We start from the raw sequence: 26,363 nt of genomic DNA, 5'->3' as shown, positions 1-26,363 counted from the left end.
AGGTGTTGTTTAAAAATTTATGGCTTTTTCCTATTTAAAGCTATGGATTTTTTCATGTCATTCCTTCTTCTCAAGGTTGTCTATGATGTTTAGCTGAAATCATTGATCACTTCAATTTTGTATCACCTTTTAGAGCAGTATTTAAATAATATAAATCACAAGCTTGCTTATTGTTGTACCTTCAGCTGTGCAAAAGTTTGGGGATAATTTAAGGGCATCCCAAGTCCTTTTAACTAGTGAAAAAAAGTCTTACTTGTTAGAATAGTAAGCAGAAGAATAGAAGGCAGTGAAAAATATCTTCTGCCATTTGCCAGTGTCAGCTGAAAAAAAAAAGTTTCTGTACACTTTATGTTAAATTTGCAATTTTAAAAGTATCTTTAAAAGACAGAAGAAAAAATGGCTTACCAGATGGATTGTTTAATAAAATGAAGAGCAAAGAGAGGAGAAATACTAAATGGAGTCATGCTAAGACATGTGGTTTTATAAGTTAGAGAGAGTGCCAAAAAAGATGATCAGAAATGATCTTTGAGTACAGCTCAAGTCCTTAAAAAGAAAATTTAACCATATTACTGGAACTGAAAATCAAGCGAAACAGAAGACAAATTGAGCTCTCTTTGTTCTGGACTGTCCTCTTGCCTCTTTCGAGTTTAGGCCAACTGTAATGCAACTAGTGCACACACAACCCTTCACAGGGAGTTTTAAACATCCTTAAGCACTCAGGTACAGGCATAGATTTTTGTCAGCTCCCCCAGAGTGAACTGTGAGGGTTCATTATCCCCTGCTGTGCCAGGGCAGCTATACAGGGTCGCTGCTGGTAGGTGCAGAGCTGACAGCCTGGAGCCCCTGTGGGGGACAGGCTCTTGGTAGAGAAGGTCACTAACAGGTGGGAGCCATGTTTCATCACATAGCATAGCTGTTTGTTAGCATCAATATTAACAGTGTGTCTCTTTCAATTTTAAAGAGCAGTTAAACTATTAAAACCCCTGGTCCTGGGAAGTTTAGTTCTACAAATGGGAAGCACTTAGGCACTGTTTCATCCAGCAGTGCTTGAGCAGCTGGCACCAATGGCCATATTTATTTCAGTGCTGTTTCTTAACAAGGACAGAGGTGGCTCTTCAGAGAGCAGAGAACATAAAACCTGGCAAGCAGAATCAACAATAATTTTGAAAAATTTCACGTAATGCAGAAAAAAATGAATTAAAACATTTTTTGCTGTGCATTAAACATGACTAGGAAGTATCATGGGGAATGCAGGAGATAATTGCAACAGTAAAGAACTAAACTGCTCTAATGCACTTCCCGCAAAAGGATGCTCCAGCCCATCTTGCAAAATTTAGGAAAACTTGAAACCGCAAGTACAAGTCAGTAAATTGGTGAAGGAATGTTGTAATTATCCCTGAATCTGCTGCCCAGCAGAAGCAAACACATCCTTCTTGTCAAAGCAATGCTGGCCCAGGAGAGAGGGCTGTCCCCACAGGAGGCAGCACCCTACTGGCATCTCCACAGCAGAGCCCTTGGGGCAGCAGCTGAGAAGGTCTCCTCACCTCTTGTCACCTCCCTTTCTGCATAAATCTTCTCATGGAACCCTTTCTGATTGACGTGTAAAATGTCTTAAGGCTGCCCTGGGTCACAGCATCACTGTTTTCACCTTGGAGATGTCCACCAGGGGCAGGAGCTCCTGGTGGATGCCAGGGCTATGCAGAAGGGCACATGTCCAAAGCCACTTGAGGGCTCACATGCAGCTTTGTGTGTCTAGGCTCAAGTGGATCACCAGGACAGACAGGGCTGCACAACACTGTATGCCACAGGTATTGTGAAGGAACACACACTCCTCTCTATCCTTGTGTGGGGTAGGCAAGGTTACCCCACTGTCTGGGTGGGCAGTGGCCAATCCTCCATGGCTGTACAACACCTGTTTGCTGCCCCAGATGAGCCTGCAGTGTCTGCCTCATCACTTTGAAATGAAGAGCAGCTGGGCTGGTGGTGGCTGTGCACATGGTGCCCAGGTGGGACTTGTTTGACACAAGTTCTTGCAGTAGGAGCAGTGGGGTGATGAAGGGCTTGGGGGCTGAGGGGAGGAGTCTGCCCATACCCATGTGTAATGAGTTGTCTCGGTTTCTCACTGGATCTGTTGGGTAATTATCAGCCATTTTATGGGGCTTCCACACTTTAAATCAGCACTGAAGGATGTTGTGCTGCTTTGTTGCAGTGCTGGTATAAGGGGGTGCTCACCATGGCTGTAGGCTCCCAGGCAAATGTGAGTATGGAGGACTTCAAAGCATTAACAGGTTAGTAATTTTGTTGCATAATTTTTATTTTTTATTTTTTTTTTTGGTACTAACAATGAAAATCTAGCTGGCTCACTTTTCCAGTTGCCTTACAGAGCAAGTGCTCAGTAGACTGGCACATTTGCTTTCTCAAAAAGGGGTGGCTGTAAGGCCTGACCCCCCCAGCTCTGCCCATGCAGCTGACTTGAGCAGGAGAAGCCTTTTGGAGACCTGGGATGTTTTTCCTGCCCCCTTGCAAGCTCATCTTCTGTCAAGCTCATGAACTTTAACTAGTTTATTGCTTGCTCAGTTTATCTGTGTGAAGAAAACAGTTACTCATCTTTTTTCTCCTTAGACACTTATAAAACTTCCTTGTGAAACTGGTGCCTCTGTGGCCTTTAACTTCCTTGTGAGAAGAAAATATATATATATATGATTAGAGCAGGTCAGTGACTGAGAAAGTATTGAAGGACTAGGGCTTTCAAATTTTAGCTGAAAGCCTGTTACAAGGGCAAGAGTGAATAAAGCTGTAGTTTTGCTTGGTAATGGATTTTGCTGTTCTCTTTGATTGATTTTCAATTTTTGGAAACAAATGGGTGTTTCATTTTGTTTATTTACAGTTGTATGCTGTTGTGTAGTTATTCTGTAGAATAACGAAATTAATAAACAAGCACACATAGATCATTATGCAAGTTAATTTGGTTTTACTTCTATAAAACAACTCTATTGACAAACTATGAAATACAAACAACTGAAGCTAATGGCTCACCAGAGCTGCGTGTTAACAGGGTAGCAGCAACCATGTGCAGTCTGAGCTTAATGTCTCTACAGTGTGCATTTAAAAATGAATGTGGCTTAGTTAATAACACTACTGCTTTGTCAGAATAAGATCTGCTCAATTTATTATTCAAGAATCTTATTATACTGCCTCTGTAATATTTAAAGCCATGTGTTGCTCACCTGAGGAATTACCTGCAGCTGTGAACACATGCACAGATGTCTGTTGAAACATGCTGGAGTCTTGCTGGTTTCTTTGTTCAGAGGAGTACCAGTTTTTTTGAGGCCACCCTGTGAGTGGCTTTATATTATATATAAGTAATCATTAATATTTAGGAGACCAGCACTAGCACCTGGCTCAATGCAAGGCTGGAATGAAATGGGCATGTGGACGTGGTTGTTGTTAGTTCTCAGAGGGGTGTCAGTCAGGTCAGGTACAGAAGGCCACAGTGAGCCACTGATGGAGTAAACAGTGGTGATGTGATTTCTAAATATTTAGAATAGGAGGAAAAATATTTTTCTTTGTAAACTTTTCTTTCTTTAATGATATGGGCAGAGCAGAAGTGCGCAGAATCTACCATAGGTAAGACCACAACTTGATTTACTGTTGTGCTACTGGTGATCTAACAGGAGTTTGCTTTGAGGGAGGAAAACAAAAACCTTATGTGATGGATCTGGGTAATGTGCTACAGAGAAATATTTCCTGATCCCTGCTGTTGATCAGCTCTGGCTATGAGGCATGAAATGTAATTATGATTATTAGCTTGGCAGTCATGTCTGCAAACTTGCTAGTGCTTACAAAGTTATTTATTCCTGTGTAGGAAGTGAATCTATACTATTTTTTTTTCCCCATTAGTTTTGTGCCAGTCATAAATAGCCAATGTGCATTGTTACTTATGTCCATGGTCTAACTAATAAATGAAACAGTGGTCAGAAAAGGACATAAATGATAAAATACAGTCCCACCAATAAAAAAAAAAGTCCCAAACTACTGACATTAAAAAACAAAACCCACAAAACAAAAAACCACACAAACAGAAAACCAAACAACAAAAAGAAAACTCACACCATAAAGAACCACCTCTAGTATTGCATTATTGCAAATGAACACTTCTCTTTTTTTTTTCCAAAGTAAGCTTTTTTTTTTCTAGTTTTAAATTTGGAGATTAATACTTTTTGAGGCTCAATGTTCTCTACTTTTTTTAATAATTGTTTTGGGAGTGAAAAAATAGTTTGCTAAGCTGTCTTGCACGTTCTTATCTGCTTTATTTGTTTTATCTTATAAGAAATATTGCTGTTGCTCTATAAATAGTCATAACTGGACTGTGTGCTTATTTACTTGGGAGAATTAGGTTTGAAATGCTGGCGAATGGTACTAGTTAGTTCTCCTGCTGCCTTTATCTCTGGAGCTTTAGGGATCTGGGGGGAGATGACAGCAATAGCTGCAGCAGTCTCTTCAGATATTGCTTTATTATTTTTTGTGTGCAGGCTTTTTCTCTGCAAGGTTTTTTCCTGTATCTACTGTAGTGGTTTAGTACTTGATTTCTGCTTCTTGTTTATGCACAGTGTAATTTATGCCATATGTGATTTTTAGAGAAGAGTATCTGGAACAGACTGGATGCCTTAATTTTTTAATTTGTATTTAGATTTTTTTAATGTTCTGCTTTGAATCTAAGCAACTTGCTGTCTTTTAGCATTGCTCTTTCTGTTTTCTGTAAAAGTTTTTGTATTATATCCTCATAGGAAGTATGATTAAGAAATTGAATAGGTCTCTTCTAGCTTAAATTTCTTCTGTAAATGTAGTGGCTCCTGCAGTATGGCTTCCTATAAAGTCAATCAAAAGTACATTAATCATGTTTGTCTATCACATGCAGTTTGGTAGCACAGTAATATTTGGGTTAACAATGCTGTCAAACATACTACTTTTATTACTGTTGTTTCATACAACTTGGCTGACTCAATCAATATTTTAACTACAGTATAGTGAAAGAATTTTTGCTGCAAGTTTTCTTTTTTTCTTGAGCCCTTCCCAAGGAAAAAACCACTATGCAGTAAACTGCCCAATGTAGTAGGCTGGGCCTGTTAATTGAAAACCTCTTGTAGTGTTCTGTTCTGTTTGACTAAAAAGCAGTATTTTTCAAATCATAAAATTCAGAAATGGCTTTTCCTTGTGGCTGTCGGCTTTGTCCAAGTCACTTAGTCTATTTCACTAAGCACTTTCTCCTTAGACTTCGGAGAAGGAAAACAGTGTCCAGGCAGGTTTTATCCTCCATTATGTTATTTGACTCTTAGCTAACTTGGTTTAGGATTATACTTTTTCTGTTATAGATCATGCAAATAATACTCACATAAATCGAACTAGCTTTGATAAGGATAGAAAAGTATATATTTTCTTTCAAGGTTGAAAGAGCTATCCTATGTTTAAAAACAAACAAAAAACCCACACACATCTGTACTTTTTCTAACAATGTATGAACCACCTACTTAAAATCAACACTGAAATGCAGTTGGTGAAAGTTTGCTCAGAAGTTAAAACTGTTTTAATTTCTAACATAACCTATTCTGTTACTTCAAATGTCTTGAGGAAAGAAGAAACGTAGATTGAAGTAAGACAAAACAAGTACAAAATACTTGTTTTGATTGTTTCATGGGGAGTTTCAGAGACCCTCTGTGGCCTTTTGTGGAGTAGTGAATGTTCTTAGAATTTTGAGGTGTTTTTTTAATTGGAAACATGTAGATTCTTTTAGTAAGTGATAGAAGTAGTGACTTTAAATGGTCAGCATGGATTATTTTGTGTGGTCCTCCTCTAAATGTACCTGTTCAGGTTTAATCACAATCAATGATTGTTATTTAGTGACCTCAGATCCATAATCAATTCACTTTTGATATCAAAGAGAAGAGGGTTGTATCCTTTTTTTTCTTTTGTTTGCCACTTCTATCAGTATTACAGCTGGTTTGACTTTTTTTCAGTCCTTGCCCAATATCTGTGTAGTGCTTATAGTCAGATTTACAAACTAATATTATAATTAAAGAGGTTCGTCTAGAGGGCTTGACATATAGGTCATGGGCTTTATTTCATAGAATCATAGAACTCTTTGGGTTGGGAGGGACCTCAAGGATCATGTCGTTCCAACCTCTCTGCCATGGGCAGGGACACCTTTGACTAGACCAGGTTGCTCAAAGCCCTGTCTGGCCCTTGAATGCTCCAGGGATGGGGCATCCGCAGCTTCTCTGGGCAGCCTGTTCCAGTGCCTTACCGCCCTCATGGGGAATAAAAATTAAAGCTTTTGTGGTTTTGGTGCAATATAAATATGCCTCAGGCATAAATTTTAATTAACTCTAGTTCATAATGAACTCAGGGTTGGTCCAAGACTGGGAGTAACTCACCCACCAACTCGGGGTCCCCAAGACATTCAGGCACCATTAGACTACAGGGCAACATACAATTTTAAGCATTTTCCTCTAACAACCACCTTTCATAGAGTCATTTTGGTTGGAAGAGACACTTAGGATCATCAAGTCGATTTCATAAGGTCCTGATTTAAATTGCCTGAAGCCTCAAGTAAATCAAGATAATGTGTATATTATGGTGTGAGAGCTTGTAAGCATGGTTAATATTTTTAGGTTTTAGCTCATATGGTCTAGAAAAGTAAATTTGAATGTATCAGTTCACTGATAAGAATTCATGCTGCTTACAACTGCTGTTCCAGGCTCTAGCACTTCTGATCCTTGTGTTCTTGATTAGTTTCAAATACCACTTCTAATGTAATTCTCATTTGCAGGGAATTTTTTAATGAAAGTTGGGATTCTGATAACAATGTATGACCCCAGAACCCTAGAAAAAAACAAAACAGCAAAACAAAAACAACCCACACAAACAAAAAACCCCAACAAACTGTGTGTACCTTAATCTGGTCTTGTATAGAATAAAAGCATCAAGATGTTTGTCTTTTCTCATTTATTGATGCTTCTTAAATTTGATGTCCATAAAGAACCAGGATAGCAGTGTCACTGCACAGGCAGCTGAGATAACAGTGCTTGGATTGATGAATTGAGCCTGTTCTCTGTGGTGTCTTGTCTTGATTGAATATCACATTTTACAAGGTGATATTTCCCCAAAGAAGAATTTACAATTGATAAATAACTTGAGACAAGAGTAAAGTGTAGCCTACAGAATAACTGTTCCTTGTTGGCAGTTCTGAAATTCTAATTAAAAGTGCCTTGGTCTTCATACTTTGAATGTCTCTGGCATCTAGAAATATTATTGTATGAAACCAAAGCAGTAAAACCAACTATGTTTGGTTTTAGTAATGTTTTAAACCATCAGTGGAAGACTTTACTTGTAATTCTTTACTGTTCTTGTATGAAAACACTGGTAGTACAATTATAATTATGGTGAAGTCTCTCTCAAAAGAATATCTTGTATCTGGTCTGTCCTTAACTTCTGAATAGAAGTCTTGATAATAAAAGAATCTTAAACAAGTGCTGCGATTGGTGTCATCAACATTGATACTCCTTTCTAGCCAGAAGCCTGGTGCAGATGAGGACCCTATTATGTTGCAGACTGTTCTAACATGTGGGATAATACAGTTTCTTTCTCTAAGTGTTTGCAGTTTCACAGAGGACTTCTCTCTGACCTAGCAGCTTTGTTATCAGCTGCTAAACAGGCTTCCTTGCTCAAGGTTGCTGCCCTGTGAGGAGAGGTAGACATAAATCTTTTACAAGCTTCTCAGCCTTCACAGTTCACACTTGGGCATTGAGGTTTTTATTGATGCTGTTAAAACCACTAAGACCTCTCTGCTAGATCCTGTGACATACACCCTATTATAACTAAAGGGATGAAAGAAGGGGGTGTGGGGATAAAAGAGGTTTGGGACATAATACAAGTCATCCAGTTTTTTTATGTGTATATTGCATGATGCAACTATGTTAATGTTGCCAGAAATAGTGGTTTTTCTTCTCTGTATCTTTCCTAATCACTTTCCAAATGTTACCAAAATAAAATTCTTGCCTGCTTTTCCACAGAAGGTTAGGGATAGAGTGACACTTCACATCTTGATGATTTAAGATGTTTACTGAGTTCTTGTTGGGGTTAGCCTCAAAAATGTCTAATTTTTCCAGTTAAATGCATTAATTTCCCAATGCTGTGCTTACTGTACCTTTAGTTCCTGCTCCAGAGATGTAATACCCTTCTGCAAAAGGTAGTCCCAGTTCTCTGTCATAGGTGGATAATCTGATATCAGATGGCAGGAAGACCAAAGCATTTTGTTGCATCTCAGGATGGCCTGCTTCTGGGACTAAGGCTGGCTGATTGCTCCAGGAGCCCTGTGCTTCCTTCCTCCTAGTGTAGAAGTCCCAGCAAGAGGTACAAACAAGAAACTTCCAAAGTCCACTTGAACAGAGAAGCAATATGGTAGGGATGAGCTGTACTTTAAAAAACACTTTTCAGATTACCAATCCCTCCTGTGTCTGTGGTTCTGCATTGTATCCATTAAGGAACACAGAACTGACAGCTCACCATTAAATCTGTTCCTAACACTGACAGCTGTACCATATTTATTCAACTCAGACAGCTTCACAAGCCCCTGTGCTGTGTGCCACCATCCAGTGCAGGTCAAACAAAACTTTATGTATCAATCTTGAGGCCTGTTGGAAAGGCAATGACTACATATGCTCAAGATTTTAAATTACAATTGGATTAAAATACCCACTACAGTGAACCTTGTTACCTAAACAAAAGAAACTTTCAGAAAAACATGGGTACACCTTGTTAATTTTTGTCCCTGACAAATTGCAACCTGCTTTTGGTCTGTCCAACAACTGTCCTTTTTCAGTTAAACTCCCTTTTGAAGGTTTATTTCTGTTATAAGGCCCACAAGATGTAAATCAACAGCAATATTACTAGTCGAGGCACAGTGACATTTTGGTGTTTCACCAAGTACTCTGTTTTGCGTTGAAGAAAATTAGTAGAGCAGGGACTGTCTCTTCAGTAACAGAAAGCATATTACCAGTATTTTAGTAAAAATTGCTAATTCAAAATAATAGTTCAGACATTACCAAGATGTAGTTAAGGAAATAATGTATAATTTATTTGTTGGTGAAGCCTACTGTGTGATAATTGCACTGCATTTCTATTTCTTCTATTGTAGAAAAAACATCTCTTTCTAAGCAGGATTCTCTACAGTGCGGAACAGTTTGGCTTCTATGCAAGCTGATATAAGTGTTTAGAAGCATGTGGAAAGATCACAAGATCAGGCAGGTCTAGACCCTTGATGCCATTATTAAAAATCATTCATCACAGGGGTTCTGGTTCTCCTGAGGAAGTTGTTAGGCACAAATAATTCAAGGGAATCTCATCAAAGCCTTATCAAAGATGGCATATTAGTAATCTAGTCTTTATGGAGGGAAAGACTGTTTAATACACTGCAGAGGCAGCAATAGGTCTAAGGAAGAACAGCTCCTAATGAAGTTATAGAATTAAAACAAAACAAAAGAAAATAGTGTAATAAAGAACTAAGAGCTTGGTATTCTGTTGCAGAAGAGCACTATAAACTGTATACAAGTACCACAATTGATATTAATTCCTTGTGCCTGAAAGGTATGTGAACTTGCAACATGTAATAAAATAGCCAAATGAATTTGTTTAATCTTTATGATGAGTAAGTACAGAGCATTTCTAAATCATGTCTTTCTTTAGGTGACTAAAAAAGCCTATTTCTGTAGCATCTGCAATGCACAAGAAGGAAATAAAAATAGAAATAAATTTGCCGGGGAAAAAAATCTGTCAGTTTTTAGCATTAGTAAACATATAATGCCTTATCTCTTCCTCGTCACAATCAACTTTTATTAGGTTAAGGGCTGTATGAATTGTTTTAATCACTTGAGACAAGTATGGACATTGTTTCACAGTCAATACTGTCTGAACTCTTGAAAACAAAACTTTTGCTTATTTTTGTAGAACAGTTCAGTTCCATCGTGTTAGGGGAGTCGGAACTGGCTGTGAGTGTTGTCCGCAGCATAAATGCTAACTTTAACCTGGAGGGACGGAGCTGCTGCCAGCGAACAGCAGTAATTCCCTCTTTGGCTGATAGGAGAGCTGGTGAAGACAAGATGAACAAAGATGCTCTTAGTGCTACTTCTTCTGAACTTTGCAGCCTCTTTTGAGTCCCTTTGTGATCTGCAGTTGGAGTTGTCCTGTTCCAGAGAATCCATTTCTGCACACTGCCATGTAAATAAATGACCCATGTTTAATCCAGTTTCCTTTAGTTTTGTCAGTCTATATTGAAAGTAATTTTCTGCTAAGATTTGAATTTTGTTTTTAGTAGTTTGCATACTACAAATATTAATGTATTTAAGAAAAGCTTCAGATTGTTTAATGATCAAAAGTACTGTAAGCTCCTTTTACTATTCTAGCAAGCCTAGGAAGTCATATGAAAAGATATTTAATATGTTTTAAACTCTTCTGTTTGTATATATGGTAGCCTTTCTCCAGAGGTAACTTGCTGCATGTATCCTGCAGAAGAAGGTTAAACAAACTGCAAATCCAAACAGTATATTCCTGGAGTCATGTCTTTAGCTAAGCTATATGCTGAGAATTATACTGGTATGTGGGGGAGTTTTTTTTTTTTTTTAAATAGAGATGTTCTTGTACTGAATTTTCCAGAAAGAAATGAGGTTTTATTTTACTACTTTGAAAAAGCATTTGTACTCTATTGGAATACTAGCCTATATAAGTCATATTTGGGTTAGAAAATTTAAAGTGCAACAGACAGGAATGGGGACAAAAAGTCTTCATCTACTTGACAGAGAAATCAGGAGGGTCTATTAAATATAGATGTGAAGTGGTGGTATGGCCTAGCATAAGAGTGTGTGTATGTTTGTGGTACTAACACCAGGGATCAGTCTTTGCTGGGTGTCATTCAGTAGCGGTGTTCTATAAAGTGATGGCATTATTTTTTTTGAAGGGTGATCAAATTTAATTTGATCTCAAGATGTAGTGTTACCACTCTGTGTGTATTTTTTCACTACTAAATATGTTTTTGAAGATGGTAGTTTATAATCTTTTACAGTATAGGAAATTCAGAATGTAATAAATATGAAGGCACCTGGGTTTTCACTAAGACATAAGGCACTGACACTACTTCTAGTGCTTTAGTGTAAAACGTTGTCAGTTACCCCTGAAGTGTGTTTCAAATCTGAAATAAGACCTGTCTAAATGCAGCTTAAGTGAATTTTTTGATGTATTGGCATTAGCAGTGCTATACTACTAAGATTTTAGTACATGAATAGCTTTGGGGATAGAAATAGATTTTATGTGCAGGGCTGCGACCCCACATAGAACAGGAATGACGAGAAGTATGAAGCAATTTTAGTAGCAGATTTGTATCTTATGTTGAAAAACAAATTATTCTTTGAATGTGATGCAAGCACTTATTTCATATGAATGTCCCTCAATAAACATGTGTAACCTTAGGCATATTCATTGTCTTAGAAAAATTTTAAAGTAACAAAATACTTGCTGCTGTTACTTCAAAGAGCATCTTGTTAGTATCTTTACTCTTCAATGAGATATTTTATAAACATTTTTATTTGGTTGTAAGAGATTTCCATAATGTTATTGTAAGAGGAGTCTTTATGCTCACAGCATGAGTTCTGTATTTTTTTTAAAGTACATGCTTTTTAAAAGTTACATGATCAGTAGGATTACGCTGCATACTTAATTATTTAGAGATTTTATATATGCATTAGTGAAAATAGCTAAAAATTGTCATAGTTAATTATGCATTAACATGTTCAAAAAAAAATGCAAGTGGATATTATTAAATAATAATGCCTAAAATTCTATGTAACAACAATTAAAAACAACTTGATGATATTAGATACAATTCTTTGCCAGCAAAATTTGAAAATAAACAAAACCACAAGAAATTATACCTGCAAAATTATTGAATACATAATTGCTACTTTCCGTGTAAAGGTTAAGGGTAAACTTTTATTGTGGAGATTCACTTGCTCTGCTCTGTCAACACTAGTGCATTGTGGTGTTAATTTTGCCCCTTGAAGCACTACAGATTAGTGAAAAAAATACTCTGGTTTGATACATACTGTATTTTAGGAACTTTTGGACTACCACGTATTTGCCTACACATTTCCAGCATGTTGTACAATGATTTAGTTGGGTGTTAGTAATGTGGGACAATCTCTGTGAAATCTTTCATTGTTTAATAGTTGATGTAGTGTCTGACAAAAAAAGTTGCAGCTTTACATAGCATTTCTGTCTGAAACTGATTCTTGCTGGTATTTCTTACGCACTAGTTAGAAGGTGGTGTATAACCTGTAACTGATGATGCACAAGAAAATTCAGAAGCTCTCTTGTTTGGTGCAAGTATCCTGCAGTGAAGAGTAAGTACAGATCAGCAGAACAGCTTGATCACTGATCAGATTGAACTGCCACGGGCTTGTGAAAAATGGGCAAAGACTTCAGATGGATATATAGTGGCATGCTGATCTGCTCCATATTTTACATTTTGCAGCTGTCCATGCTGTATACAGCTAATGGACACCCTTGCTCCATGTAGGGGTAGACATGGTGACTTCCTAGACAGAAATAGTCTAGAAATGAGCATATACCAGACCTGTGTGGCTCACCCTCCTCCACTGTGTTCTCAATTAAAGTGACATAGCACTCCTTGCAGCTTGTTATAGTTTCATTCAAACCACATCATCTGCTGCTTGGTAGCAATCCTTTAGGTAGGTCATTTTTCTAACTGAGGTATCAATGTGGGACTCCGGGGAATACAGTTATGTAATAAACCTTGTACTGGTTATACCTTTTCTAAGCATAATATCTTAACTGAGGAAAAACAGCTAATGAAGAGTGGGGTAATAACAGAGAAACAACAACATAATACTGAAAATACTGTATGAGACATTGCAAAAATAAAGTACTTTTCCTGTAGAAAGCTTAGATGTACAACATGCGTGTTAATGCTTCCTTGTTTTCTTTTGAAGGATCGCCGCTTTAATGATGAGATTGACAAGCTGACTGGATACAAGACAAAGTCACTCTTGTGCATGCCCATAAGGAACAGTGATGGAGAGATTATTGGTGTTGCCCAAGCAATAAATAAGACTCCTGGAGGTGCCCCTTTTTCAGACGATGATGAAAAAGTAAGATTACCTTTACTTTTGTGGTTTTAAAAAAATGTCTTTTGTAACTCAGTCTTCTACAGATACTTAATCCAAGTAAGTAAATGGCACAGCTCTTGTGTTAATGATGTTTTTTAGAAGTGCTTAATATAAAATATACATTTCTGTTTTTCTCAACATAAAACATGTATCTGTTCCATAAATATGGGAGACCTTGTGCCTGAAACTTCAACTTAGTGGTCTGTAAATCTTATGTGAACTTTTTTCATGCAGTAGGTCTTAATAGGATGAATTTTTTAATTTTGAGAACTTACAGGTAAAAATAAGTTCATGATGGGAAGACTATCAGACACTCCTAACCTTGCCAACTTTAAAAATTGCCACCTTTTCTTAGTGGTCTCTGTGGGATAAATGCCTGTAGCACATGCAAAAGAACTTTATTTTAGAGGAGATGATGCATATATGACTTTTGCAAGTCTGCTATATTTTAGAATAGCATAATGCCTAAAGGACAAAGAGGGGACACTAGGTGTATATGTGAAATGAAATTTGGAGAGTAAAGTGAGCTGAGCTTAAAAGGCAGGAGACTAGAGGGAGCCACAATTTAAGAAAGTGGGGAGGATAGGAAATGGTGCATTTGAAGGCAGATGCATATCACAGAGTGTGGAAGGAAATGCGTGTGAAGACAAAAGATGACTGGGGAAAAGAATGGTAGAGGGCAACAAGCTGTGGAGGAACAGAACAGCAACTCTCTCTGCCCAGGAGAGAGAAATGGAGACTCCTTCATTCATGTAATAGTGAATTATGTTTCTGTGTATTAAAATAGCATTGAATTTAACCTTTATGGCATTGTTGTTAGAGGCAGACTTTGCCCCCAAAAGCTCTTTGTGATGATTCAAAAGCAGTCAATATTTGATGCAGAGCCATTGTTGGTGTATTACATATGTGTTGACATATTTGTGCTATGACAAAAAGCTATCAAGCCTTTTGTCTTGATAAATGCCTATTGGAAGGGAAAAATCTTGTCTCATTGCTTCATCTCAATAGATGGAGATGACTTTGACAATCAAGATAGATTGACATGAACAAAATGCATTGTAAAGCTAAACTTAGTGGTTTATAAAGGCTGTGAATTATTGCACAAATCAAACTCTTCTTCCACATAACCATAGTAATTGCATTTTTGAATACTACTTGAAGTTGCTCTTACATTATTATTTTTACTTGTTATATACTTACAGCAATACAATTAGAGCATTGTGCATAACCATTTCATAGTTGGAAACAAATGTTTGGTGAGAATAAGAATCTTTATATGAATTATGTCTGTTAATAGCATCATACTCTGGTTCACTGTGCAATGGGAGTAATTAAAAATTGATTGCCTTTTTGAAATGTTAGAATGTGAAGGAACCTTTTGCAGTCCAGGTGGTAAAATCTTTGCCAAGTGAAATATTAAAAGTAGGTGCATTGAAGTTGAGAGAGTAAAAAGGAGTACTTGATTATTTTTATACCTTGTATTTGTTATCAGATGTCTTCCAACAGAAAAGTTATAAGCAAATATTTCATTATAGTTTTATTATTTAGCATAGCACACCTTTATTATCAAGTGGAGGTCTTCTAGCAGTTATTCTTAGCAACGCCTGCTTACAAGTGAAAAGCAGCTTGTTTACCATGTACCACTGTTTGGTTTTGGTGCTTTTCCTAAATCTGTTTCAACATTATATTGTGATCTGATGTGCTCTTGAGCTACTTTTTAACTTCTTGTTAAGCTTCAAGCTTCAGATTCTCTTCAAGACTTAGTCATTTGGATCCCAGTTGAAAGACTAGACATGTTTGGATTACAGTCTTTAAAATACAAATAAAAGGAGTGGAGACTAAATTAGGCCAACAGTAACAAAGCTTATAGATTGACAGACTAACAATACAGATGACTCAGCTCCCTAGATACATGTAGTACTGTAGAGTGAGCTTTTAAAAAAAAATTATCTATGTCAACTAACTGTGGTTATTCTTCACACCACCAGTATTAGTAGTTTTATGAAGCGGAAAAATTAATTATAAGAACAGTACTCATTGCAGTGTGTATGTATATCTGGCATTGTTTTTTGGTTAGATGTTTTCTTCTAAATGTGCTTTGAATAACAAAGAAGAAAGTCACAGTCCAGTTTCTGGCAGTATCAATTATTCTAGTACCACATTAAAGACAGCTTTTTTCTTCTGCAGAGAGCTTATAAACTTTTTTCCATAAAAATTAGCTTTTAATATGTTTTTGCAAGGTGTCAGTGTAAATGATTCTGTTTTGTGATTTAGTTTGAATTAAATAACTAACAAGTAGTTCTCAAACTTCAGATGCTACCTTTTCAGATATCTGAAGTGACCCAGTACTTAAATTGTTTCTTTGTAAGTTACCTAAACTTGTGTAACAATTAGTTTTCTTCTGAATTACATTTGATTCTTGAAAGTCTTGGATGTTGAATATTGATATGAGCATACAATACAAATCTTGTTAGTGTATGCTACAATGGGTAGCCAAATACAAATTAGACAAAATGAGACCTTCTCAGAATAGGCTTTTTCTGCGCTTCATTTTATTACTGCTCTCTGTGTAAAGAGAATTTTGTTTAAAATACAGACTTTATCATGGATTTGATTATCATACACTTGACTAGCAAAACTGTGTACATGTTAATTGTGTATTGCATAAACATATTAATATAAATATTTGATGCTAGTACTGAGGTTGTGGCATTTGCTTCCATTCACTAACTGTTAAATATTTTATAAAATCATCAAGATGCCCATAACTTGTCATCTTTATATGATTTTTACTAGTCATTCACTGCTATAAGCCTGTATGTTAGAACTCTTCAAGCATATATTAAATGGGTTCTCACATATTGAGTTTATGGAAAAATTAGAATGCAACCATTATCATATCCTGTAATAGATCTTAGATTAAATGAGGCCTGGCAGTCCATAGGCTGCTATTTCCAAATAATGATATAATTCTGGGAAGAAAGAGAGCACACTGTTCCAGGAGAACGTCTTGCAGAAGTAACAAACAGGTATGTGGGGTTTTCTTTAATTGTAACATCCGCAGAAGTGGTTGCGAGGAAAGACAGCAAGTGAAAACTGGCAAATCTTTTTCAAAATAAAAGATCTATTGAGGTACTGAGGTGGTTTGTGCAGAAAAGCCTAATGAGTAGCTGGCAAAATATGTAAATTAAGCTTTATGTTGATGCTACAATTTCCAATAATCAGCAACTTCAGAATGGTTAGAAAATGAAAATGTGAATTACTTCTTCTCTTTCTCCCCCAAGCCCTCTCAAAGAAAATGTCAGTATCATTTAAGTCTGACTCTTGTTTCATAGAGTCCTTTAGGTTGGAAGAGACCCTCAAGACCACTGAGTCCAAACATAACCTAACTCTGGCACTAAAACACATCCCTAAGAACCTAATCTAAATGCCTTTTAAAGCCCTCCAGGGATGGTGACTCCACCACTTCCCTGGGCAGCCTGTTCCAATGCCTGACAACCCTTTCCATGAAGAAATTTCTCCTAATATCCAATTGCAACCTCCCCGGTGCAAATTGATGCCATTTCCTCTTGTTCTATCACTTGGGAGAAGAGACCAACACCCTCCATGCTACAGCCTCCTTTCAGGTAATTGTAGACAGCAATAAGGTCTGCCCTCAGCCTCCTTTTCTCCAGGCTGAACAGCCTCAGCTGCTCCTCATAAAACTTGTGCTCCAGACCCCTCACCAGCTTTGTTGCCCTTCTCTGAACTCTCTCCAGCACCTCACTGTCTCTTCTGTAGTGAGGGGCCCAAAACTGAACACAATATTCAAGGTATGGCTTCCCCAGCACAGAGTACAGGGGAATGATTGCTTTCCTAGTCTATCATCTCTTAGTATTGTGCTAAGCAATTAAAGTAATATGTTAGTTTTTTCCAAAGCTGCAAGACTATATTGAAATGTCAGTTGGGGACAATACTGTCTTAATTCAGTGGGCAAACAAAAAATTATGTTTTTAATTAGAATTAAGTAGATGCTGGCATAATTTTAATGTATTCTTAGTTATTTTTGGTAAATTAACAACAAACAAAATATTTCCGATTTCAGGAGTTTTTAATGCTCCCAAGCTGTAAGCAAGTTTATACTTTGCAATATGTAAAGTGAACTATTAGATTTTGAAGGGTTTTTTTCTAGTTTTTCACAGCAAATTTTCAGGTTTTTCTATTACATCTCTGACCAATGTGATAATAACACAGCACTAACAACAAGTCTAAGCAAATTTTCCACATGTAATTATTGTTCCCCACCGCCATTATTTTTTTTTCCTTTGGCTATAAGGGATGTTTCAGCCAATTCAATGCTGAAGTGCAAAACTGGACTTGACAGCCACTGGCACAAGAGAAAATGTTCTGTCTCACCATGTGTCTTGTCTCTGCAACATCAGTGGCTCCATTGAACAGACTGATTTTGGAGATTTCCAGTTTGATACAAACAACAGAATACCTCATTACTTTTGTATAGCAGCCATTATTATTACATTATATTGTATAACTGGTAACTTTTTGGAAAAATAAGCTGGTGGTATACTTTGACATATATCTTGCAAAACAAGACACCAGTTTATCTGCACAAAGTAGGAAGATTAAAATCCAAACCCTTGAAATGAACTATGCACCTTGCATGTGCTTCCAGTACTGTACTGAAGATTCGTTTAAGTATTTGTGCTGTTTTGGTGAGTCATACTTGTTCCAGGACTGGTAGCAACTCAGCCTAACAAGAGCTTGACAGTCTGGAGTTAAGATTACTGTGTGCCCTTTAGCATCTTCTGAGATACAGTGCCAAAACAAATCTAATCTTCTGTCAGAGGTTCAACAAAAACAGCAGTAGCAGCTCCACTGTCACTTAAACTGGCATCCTTCTCTCTGGCTCTGACGTCCTCCTGGCCAGCATAAGTGAATCAACTGTGGGGAAACTACCCAGGGCAGCCAGTTCAAATTAAATCCTGCTTGAGTTACTGAAGAGAAGTAGTTTGAATGAGATCCCTCCTGGGAGTGGCAAGGAAGAACTGGATTGGGTTCTGTGCTCTGCAGATAGTTTTATTAAGAAATATATATACGTATACAGATTCCAGGATTCAGCTGGTGTATGTTTGGTTTGTAGGCACTTGAAGATATGCTTCTCTCATGCTTCAACATTTCTATTTCTTACATTCTTAATAGCAGCCTTATGGTTCTAAATTGTGCAATTTGAAATGCTACTCTTGGTCCATATTAGTTAAGGCTTAAAGATATTCTGTATGGGTCTATGATAATGATGAATGATTTGCAGGGGTTCTGCTATACCTACTAATTTAAACCTATCATGCAAAAACTCGTGGAAAATGAAGTCATGCTGGCAGGTAGCAATTTCAAAGTCAGGACAATTTCTTTAGCTTGGGGAAGTAATCAACTATAAATAAAACTACTAGGGAAGGGAGTGATCCAGAACAGACAAGCATCTCTGACTGTTGTTGAAAATGGTGACCTCATCTTTGTGAATGTGTGGAATTTACTTAAAAAAAGTCACTTGAAAATTACTTCGATGGGTTCCCTAGAAAGTAATGTAAGAAATAAATTAGGTAATGAATTTGTTTCACATATTGCAGTATGTGATGACCTCCTGCTAACATCTGCCTTGGTACTCTGAAAATCTGCAATGCAGTGAGACTCAAAGCTATTATTTTAAATTGACATTACCCTCAAAGGTATCATGTGGCCTGTATGCCACTTACATCCCAATGCAAGGGACAAATTTGCTGAACGAAGACAGAAGATAACAAAGGCATGTGAAGGATGAAGATGCTGAAGCACTACAACTGTCTGGGAAAACTAATGGTCTATTAGGCACAGTTCTTGAAAAGTACTTGCTACACAAATCTAAATTAAAGTAAATCACAGTAACTGAACTCTCTTGCTTGCAGAGTTTAAAACTATTTGTCACTAGAATATTTGGTTTATCAATGCAGCTGTACACCACTGATTTGCAACCAACAACACTAAATGGCTACAGTGACAAATATTTGAATGGGCTTCCTTCATTCTTGTGTATTTTCAGTCATGCTTTCAAGTTAAAAAGAAATCTAGACTTTCAGCTTAATTACAGAACTCTATAAGTGTGCTTGAAACTGAGCACGGAGGTATTGATAGAGATATGTTTGTTAAGGCTGGCAGTTAGTATTTGAATTGGATGTCTTCATCTGAGTTATGGAAACATATGTAAGATCTCTTACAGTGAGATTTTAGTGGATTATTTTTCCACATATAAATGTATATTTTTCCCAGGCTCAGGGGCTACTTTGTGTGTTTATGGTTTGCATTACACTAAATCCTTGATACCTGCTTGAGGCCTCTAGGTGCTGCCATAAAACAAACACACACATTGTCAGATTTGACATCAAGAAGTGTTTCTCTATAGAACAGTTCAGTGAAGATTTTCCTTTTTTTCATGGGGCTGAAGTTTTGTTCTTGTCTTGTATGATGGTGAGATTGGGGAATGTGTCTAGTTTCTTCCTGCAATTCCCAGCAGGAGTCTGAACCTGTTGGCTCTTCCCATATTTCATGTGCTAGTATCTTCTTAAATAATTAATGCAGAGAGGCTTGAACAATTAAGAGCTCTTGTCTGTAAACCTAGACTGTCATTTGGCTAATGCTTGTAGTATTTGACTCCAAGCTCAATAAGCTAAATGGAAGGATCTCTGCTGACTTCATGGGCTTTTAAACATCAAACCTCTGTCCATTTCTAGGATAAGAACATCTTATTAAATGCAGATCCCCAAGTTGACTTTATGAAGCTTAAATTCATCAGTTAAGTATCAAACTGATACATAAGTTAGTATCAGTTTTGGCTTGTGTCCTTCCACTGGAGGCAAATGGGCCCCAATAAGCAGAATACAGTTTGTGGTAGACTGTCATGCTGATCAAATACCTCTCTGAGATATCTTGGTTCACTAGCATAAAAAAAGACTGCTTAATTCCTTTTATGAATATTCACTGAAAAGTCAGAAAACTGGAGAGGTTGTTAGGCCAACCATTCCCCTACAATAAAGGTCAGTCTCCTGCAAGTTAAGTTTAATTTTCTTTTCCAGGAGGCATTTTGTCAGCTGCCTGGACCCTGAAGTTGCTTCTGAGCTTGTAAAATGTGATCAGACTTAGAAATGATAGTCAGTCCTGGAAACCGAGCTGTACAAAGAGCCACAAGACAGGAAAAAAGAACTTTAATGATGTTTGTTGGATGCTTGTGGGCAGAACAGTCTGGTTGGAACATGGGAGCCTTGTATGCATTTCTCTTGTTGGGCCTCATCTCTGTTCACCTCCGCAAGAACTGTGTTGAGTCTAATATTGGCATGAGAGCTGCTGGTTTTTATGTACCTAAAGCTCTGTGCAGGTTATGTTAAATTCATCCAGTAGATACATTAGATGATCTTTGTGTCTCTTGGATCAACATTTTCAAGTAGATTAGAGGATCACCAAGGCTGCATTGTAGTAGTTATTGTAGGGCAGCCTCTGCAACTGTGTGAGGACTTGAGAAGATTTTTGTCTAAATACAGACACACAGGGCTCCAAGCAATAAGCCCATGGTAACAGGCAGTGCTTTACAGCCTGAGTTAAGTTTTTAGTTGTTCTGTTTGGCAATTTATGGAAGCAGCCCAACTGATTTCCTATGAAACTGCAGCCCTTTTTCTCACATGCGACAGCATTAAGTATTTGTATCTAATGCACTATTTGAGAATACATACTGCTGCTTTCCTTCATGCTTAGTTCAGTCATGTTATCAAAAATTAGACTGGCAATGATTTTTATCAGTTTTTATCGTTGTTTGACAAAACTCCAGAGGAGTGATCCATTAGAGCTAAATTATGAAAAATTCAGTATTCCCTTGGATGTCAGTCTTAGTATGAGACCTATGGGTCTTCCTGCAAATTCTGAAGCACAAAAGTAGTCTTGGAGCTTTGTGCTCTATTTTCCCTTTTCACTGGTATTCATAGGGGGTTGTAGCAGGCTTGGAGAAAGGAGTCCAAATCTCCATGGCTCAAAAACATCAACAAACTTTGCAGGAAGACTGGTAATGCAACAAAATGTGATCATGGGACACCTTTTCCTTGGCACAGTGCAGCCATGCTATGTTCTTCAGTCAGAAGCAGAATAGTGTAAAATTTTCAACAGAAAGCTCAGAAGCCAAGCATTCTGCAGTTCTGATGGTAATTTTTGGAGACTTTAGTAACTAGAACCTGTGATCTTAGTATTAATAAAAAAGATTAAATATTATATTAATAGAATTTTCACTTAAATGCTTTGAATACCAAAACAACAACAGTACAAGGGCTCAGGTGGATTAGAATTTTGTTTGGTTCATCTGTCAGTAGAAAGCCTGCTACAAAATAGTCTGGGGGCTATGATGTGTCTACTTGTGTTACAGTAAAACTCTTAGGTACCATCTATACAAGGAATTGACTAGAAAATCTTTTTTTTCATTCTTCTTCTCCTGGAGAAAACTATTTTATTACATTACCAAAGGAATAAAGATTTTTACCTTTAGCTGTCGTTTCTTGGCAAGAGTCCCTTAAACCATCTAAATTATTTTGTTCGACTGGCGCATTGGAAAAATCTTGTTTGTTTCAAGTGAAACCTGCATTGGGGCCTCGTTACAGAAGCATGTAAAAGGGAACCTTTCTGGTCAGCAGCTGCTGAATCCTTCGTTTCTGACAATTACTGGAGGGAGAAGTGCCCTGTGGGATGGAGGGGAGGACTTTGTCCCTAGTGAAGTGTTTTCTGAACTTCTGTCAGTCTGTTCAGTTCTCCAAAGCTGTTTTTCATAATAACTTCAAGGTTTGATACACTTTTAGAAAATAGCATTTCACATCTCCTGCGAATTGCTTATTTTTCCTGGAGCAGAATGAAATATTCGTGCAGCAGTTCCTGCCATCAAAAGTATTTCCCGCTGGAATAAGTGATGCTGAGCCTGTCTATAGCTATAGGTTACATGATGAGATATTGAAAACTGCTTAGCAAATCACTTTGCTAAAAATTAAGTCAACCTCTGACCTTCAACATGTTATTACAAGTTTCATAAGAAACTATAATTAAAACAGTATTCTGTCATTCTAGCACTGGCTCACAGTATAGTATGCCTTAGGGCAAAACATTTTACAGTGGTCTCTCTTTTGAAACATAATTCTGGAAATGACATTGGGTGGTTCCATGTGTACTGTCATACTTTCAATTTTAAGTATTCTTACTTTTTAATAAGGAAATAATTTTCCCTCTTATTGAGCTCAGCCTGAGCTCTTAAAGCCTTGTTGTATGCTGTCCATGCATGGAGTAGCTGTAATCTGGACACATCTGGTTAGAAAACACCAAAGCAATTTCACAAAAATAGATTTCAGCTGCTTAATAGTCCCAGCTTTATATAATATTTATCACCTCCATGATAGTTAGTGCCACCCTGCTGTCCTTGATCAGTTTGCAAAAGTATAACTGGTCTATAATTGGTCAACTCCTGATTGTACATTAGCAGGAACTTGGTTCTCCTCCATGCCATCTTTGCAGTTGCTGGTCCAAGAGATTCCTGTCTGCATCCCAGTGGTTGGAGCACGTCTGCAGCAATGTAACTGTGAGGCCTGCTGGGAGTGCATAGGAACAAGTTTCCCCTGTATCTGGGAAACTGGCTGTTAAATTCTGTGGCCACAAGTGAATAAATAAATATAAGAAGAGACTGACCTCCTCAGATGAAAGGTCTGTCTCACCCTTCTCTGTCAGCTGCCAAAAGCAAATACCTGCCATGGTATTTCTCTCATGTACTGCATCAGTTTCCCTTGATTTGCAGTTAAGGGCCAGGTATGGGGACTTTTTTTTTTGCCTATGAATTTATTCAGGCATTTTTTTGAAGCAAGATAAACTTCTAGCTCCCACAATATCCTGCACATTGTGTGAAGAAATGCCACCTGACTGCCATTAATTTTGTTATTGCTCCTGCTTTTGGTGGACACAGTGGAGAGTCATTCCCTATTCATTTCCACGCTAATTGTTTTGCCATAAAAATCTTCAGCCTTTAAATGTTGTGAAGTTCCCACCTGGAGCAGCAGCATTCCCTGCCATCAGCTGTTTGCTTTGGCAGAAGGGCTGTCTGCTCCCCAGAGCCCTGGGCAGCGCCTCTGCTCTGTGGTGACGGTTCGTATTTTCCCTGTCTGGAGAAGCAAAAGTCACTTGAACCATTTTCATGTACGCTCTAGTCTGGAAAAAAACCAACAAAACAAACCCCATGATCCCAAACCAATCAGGAACTGCATTTTTCTTTGTGGTGTAAAACTGTCAGGTATGCCCAGAACTGGTTTTGAAAGTAATGGCAAATCTTCAGTGCTTGTTGGCATCTTGATGCCACTGCATTACTGGAAGATTAAAACCAAACAAAATCGTAAAGAAACAAAAAGACTTGTTCATCATTTGACCTAGCTAGTCTTCTTTGCCAATTGCTAACTTTAGCAAACATCGTTCCTGTCCTTATGAAAGATTCCAGAGCTTCCTGTATCACTGTGGATGTTTGGAAGTGGTTTTTTAATTAAAAACTTTCAACAAAGCATAAAAAACATGTCAGGTCACCAGTGAAAGTTAGTCAACAAGATTACCAATTACTGTGCATGAAGACTACATGTTCAGAGTGGAGCTGACTAGAATTATCAAAGTTAAAGTAGTTTAACCAACTAACGATAACAATTTTGCTTCTCCTGCCTGGCTGGCAGACACTAAACTAGTGTTAAAACAATCAATATTATGTTGACTTCTTTTCAGTTGGAACATTGTTGGAGCTGTCAGAGATAATTGAGCCAGATTGTTTGTAATCATAAATGATGGTCAGGGATTTCAGCAAGGAAATTATGCAGCACACTTAAGTAATTCTTAACAGGGTAAGCAAACTGTGTTTAGAAAAACATTTCCTGTGAACAGCATAGTGATACAGGCAGGGGCACCAGAAAGAACACTTCGTTTAACAGTGCTTTATGAAAGCTATGAGTAAGCACCTTAATTGTCAATTCAGATTGTGGGGAATGCTTTTACTTAGTATATTTAGTGAAATGAAAAAAAAAATACTGGCAGCTATCAAGGCTGCAGTCTTTGAACTGAACTTGATGTGAATTTAACCTTAGTATTAATTTGTTGGTGATTTGCTATCTATGTGGTACAATAGATAAAAACAAATCTTCTGGGGTGGTTTGTGGGGTTTTTTTGCTTGTCTGTTTTGGTTTTGTGGTTTGTTGTGATTGTTTGGGGTTTTTTTGTTTGTTTTTTTCCCTGGTTTGTGGTGGTTTTTTTTAAAGGCTTTTGTTATGTAAAAACAGACTAGAATTTTGCATTGTTGGTGTCATGGTTACAAGTCAAATTCAATGATAATAACTTTCTGGCATGATAATAGCTCTCCAGTGTTCTGGCGTGCTTTTAAGTTGGAAGGTGAGGGGAAACGCCCTGGAATTATAATGCACAGGGCCCAGTGTGTAGGGCTGTGTTATGGGATCCCAAATACAGGGAGGCAAGTACTGAGCGGTGATGGAGTTGTGGAGATGTGAGAGTTGAGGGTGTCCTGACTGCCATGTGAGGTGTCAGCAAGATGTCTTGCAGGGCAACTGGGGCCATGTGTTGTGGTCTGAGCTGGAGCAGCCCTGCAGACTTGTCCTACAGAGCAGAATAACTATGAATCTGGTACTGCTTCCTACTAGGGAGAGGAGGTTTTTAAAGAAGGAAGCTTGCCAAAACATGTTACTGTAAACACAATGTGAATTTTCCTGTTCTGTCACACACAGTGGAAAACATGTTTAGTGTGGTTAGTGGGTACTATGTACTTGCTTTTGTGCTTGAATCACAATGGTTCATTATCTGCTCTAGCCTAGGGCTTCAGGGCTTCTCCTTCAACTCAAGGCGTAAAGTCGTGAGGTTTTAATCCTGTATGTCCAGAAGTTTCAGTTCTCGGTGATGGCAAAGATTGTTGCTACCCTACTGGACATGCACAGCAGCTGAAATGTGGCCTCAATAATACCACTGTCGCAAGGGTAAATTCCAGTCTCTAGTCTCTCAAAGAATATCAAGTAATTGTGAACTTCAAGAAGGTGGCAAAATTTGATAGAGCAGTAGGGATGGGGATGACTTATAAAAGCCGCAGTCTGCCTGTGGAAGTGCAAAACTAGAAGGTAGGCAAGAAGCTTCTCACTAACAAATTAGAGCAACAAATACTGCATATAATTGAAGTTTTGGAAAAACATGCAAAGTAGAGACTGTAATTTTCATTTTAAGTGGAGAGACGATCTCCGTTTTTGTGTGATCTCATGAACATCTGACAAAATCTGGCCACTGAGTGATAAACTCAATAGTTGCTGCCAACCCAAGCCGTTCATATACAAATTGAAAGTATTTTATTTTTCTGAAGTGTGTTTTGGGAAATCACTGTACGCAGGAAGCAGAGCCCATTCCAGTGAGATGCAGAAAGGTGTAAACCACCATAAGAGCCTGTAGGAGCAAGCTGGAGCATTTTGTGTGTTCAGCTATCAGCCTTATGAGGTTTGAAGTTGCTGCACTGCTATTTATATTTGGAATAAAGACAAGTGTTATTATTATTTCCACCCCCCCAATATATTACGGCTTCTCACATTCTCTTAAACTTAGGTTCCATTTCCAGTGTAGAAATAGTTGAAAAGACTTTTAAGAAACTTATTTTATAATCCTCTGTGTTCTATGTATAAGGAGGATTTAATATATGTTAATCAATAAAATGAATCCTTCCACTGGTCGTCTTCCTGATTGATGTAATACTAAGCTAGTATGTCCTGAACATTAAAAGAAAATACTTCAATTACTGTTTCATCATATACTTAGACTTTTTCTTTTAATGAAAACTGAAAGAGAGACGAATAATTTGGATTGATTCTAATTTAATTTATTCTAGTTTTCATGGCCTTTTGTTTTGCTTCTGCTGTCAGCTTTGTGGATTTTATGAGAATTTATAGGTTAAGCCAGATACAAAGACCTATTTTTGCTTATATGAAAATATTAATTTAGATGTTGGATGCTTATAGTAGTATGTGATGTTGAAGCTGGAGATATATGTTAAAAATATCCATGATATACTGTTTT

General features: G+C 37.5%; 1 protein-coding gene across 3 annotated transcripts in view; it reads left to right on the top strand.

Annotated features, from left to right (window-relative positions):
• PDE11A (phosphodiesterase 11A) overlaps nt 1–26,363 on the top strand; it is a 133,797-nt gene that overhangs the window by 4,814 nt on the left and 102,620 nt on the right. For 2 of the 3 annotated variants that reach the window (XM_065069785.1, XM_065069784.1), the window contains exon 2: nt 13,056–13,214. In XM_065069785.1, coding sequence (XP_064925857.1) covers nt 13,056–13,214 — 159 coding nt within the window. Of the gene's footprint in view, nt 1–2,172; nt 2,289–13,055; nt 13,215–26,363 lie in introns of those variants that run through there. The other variant, XM_065069786.1, reaches the window with a different exon arrangement.

Source organism: Columba livia, chromosome 7 (assembly GCF_036013475.1).
Source record: "Columba livia isolate bColLiv1 breed racing homer chromosome 7, bColLiv1.pat.W.v2, whole genome shotgun sequence".
NCBI classification, from domain to species: domain Eukaryota; kingdom Metazoa; phylum Chordata; class Aves; order Columbiformes; family Columbidae; genus Columba; species Columba livia.
The sequence above is the reverse complement of the archived record's forward strand: the minus strand, read 5'-3'. Positions and strand labels throughout refer to the sequence as shown.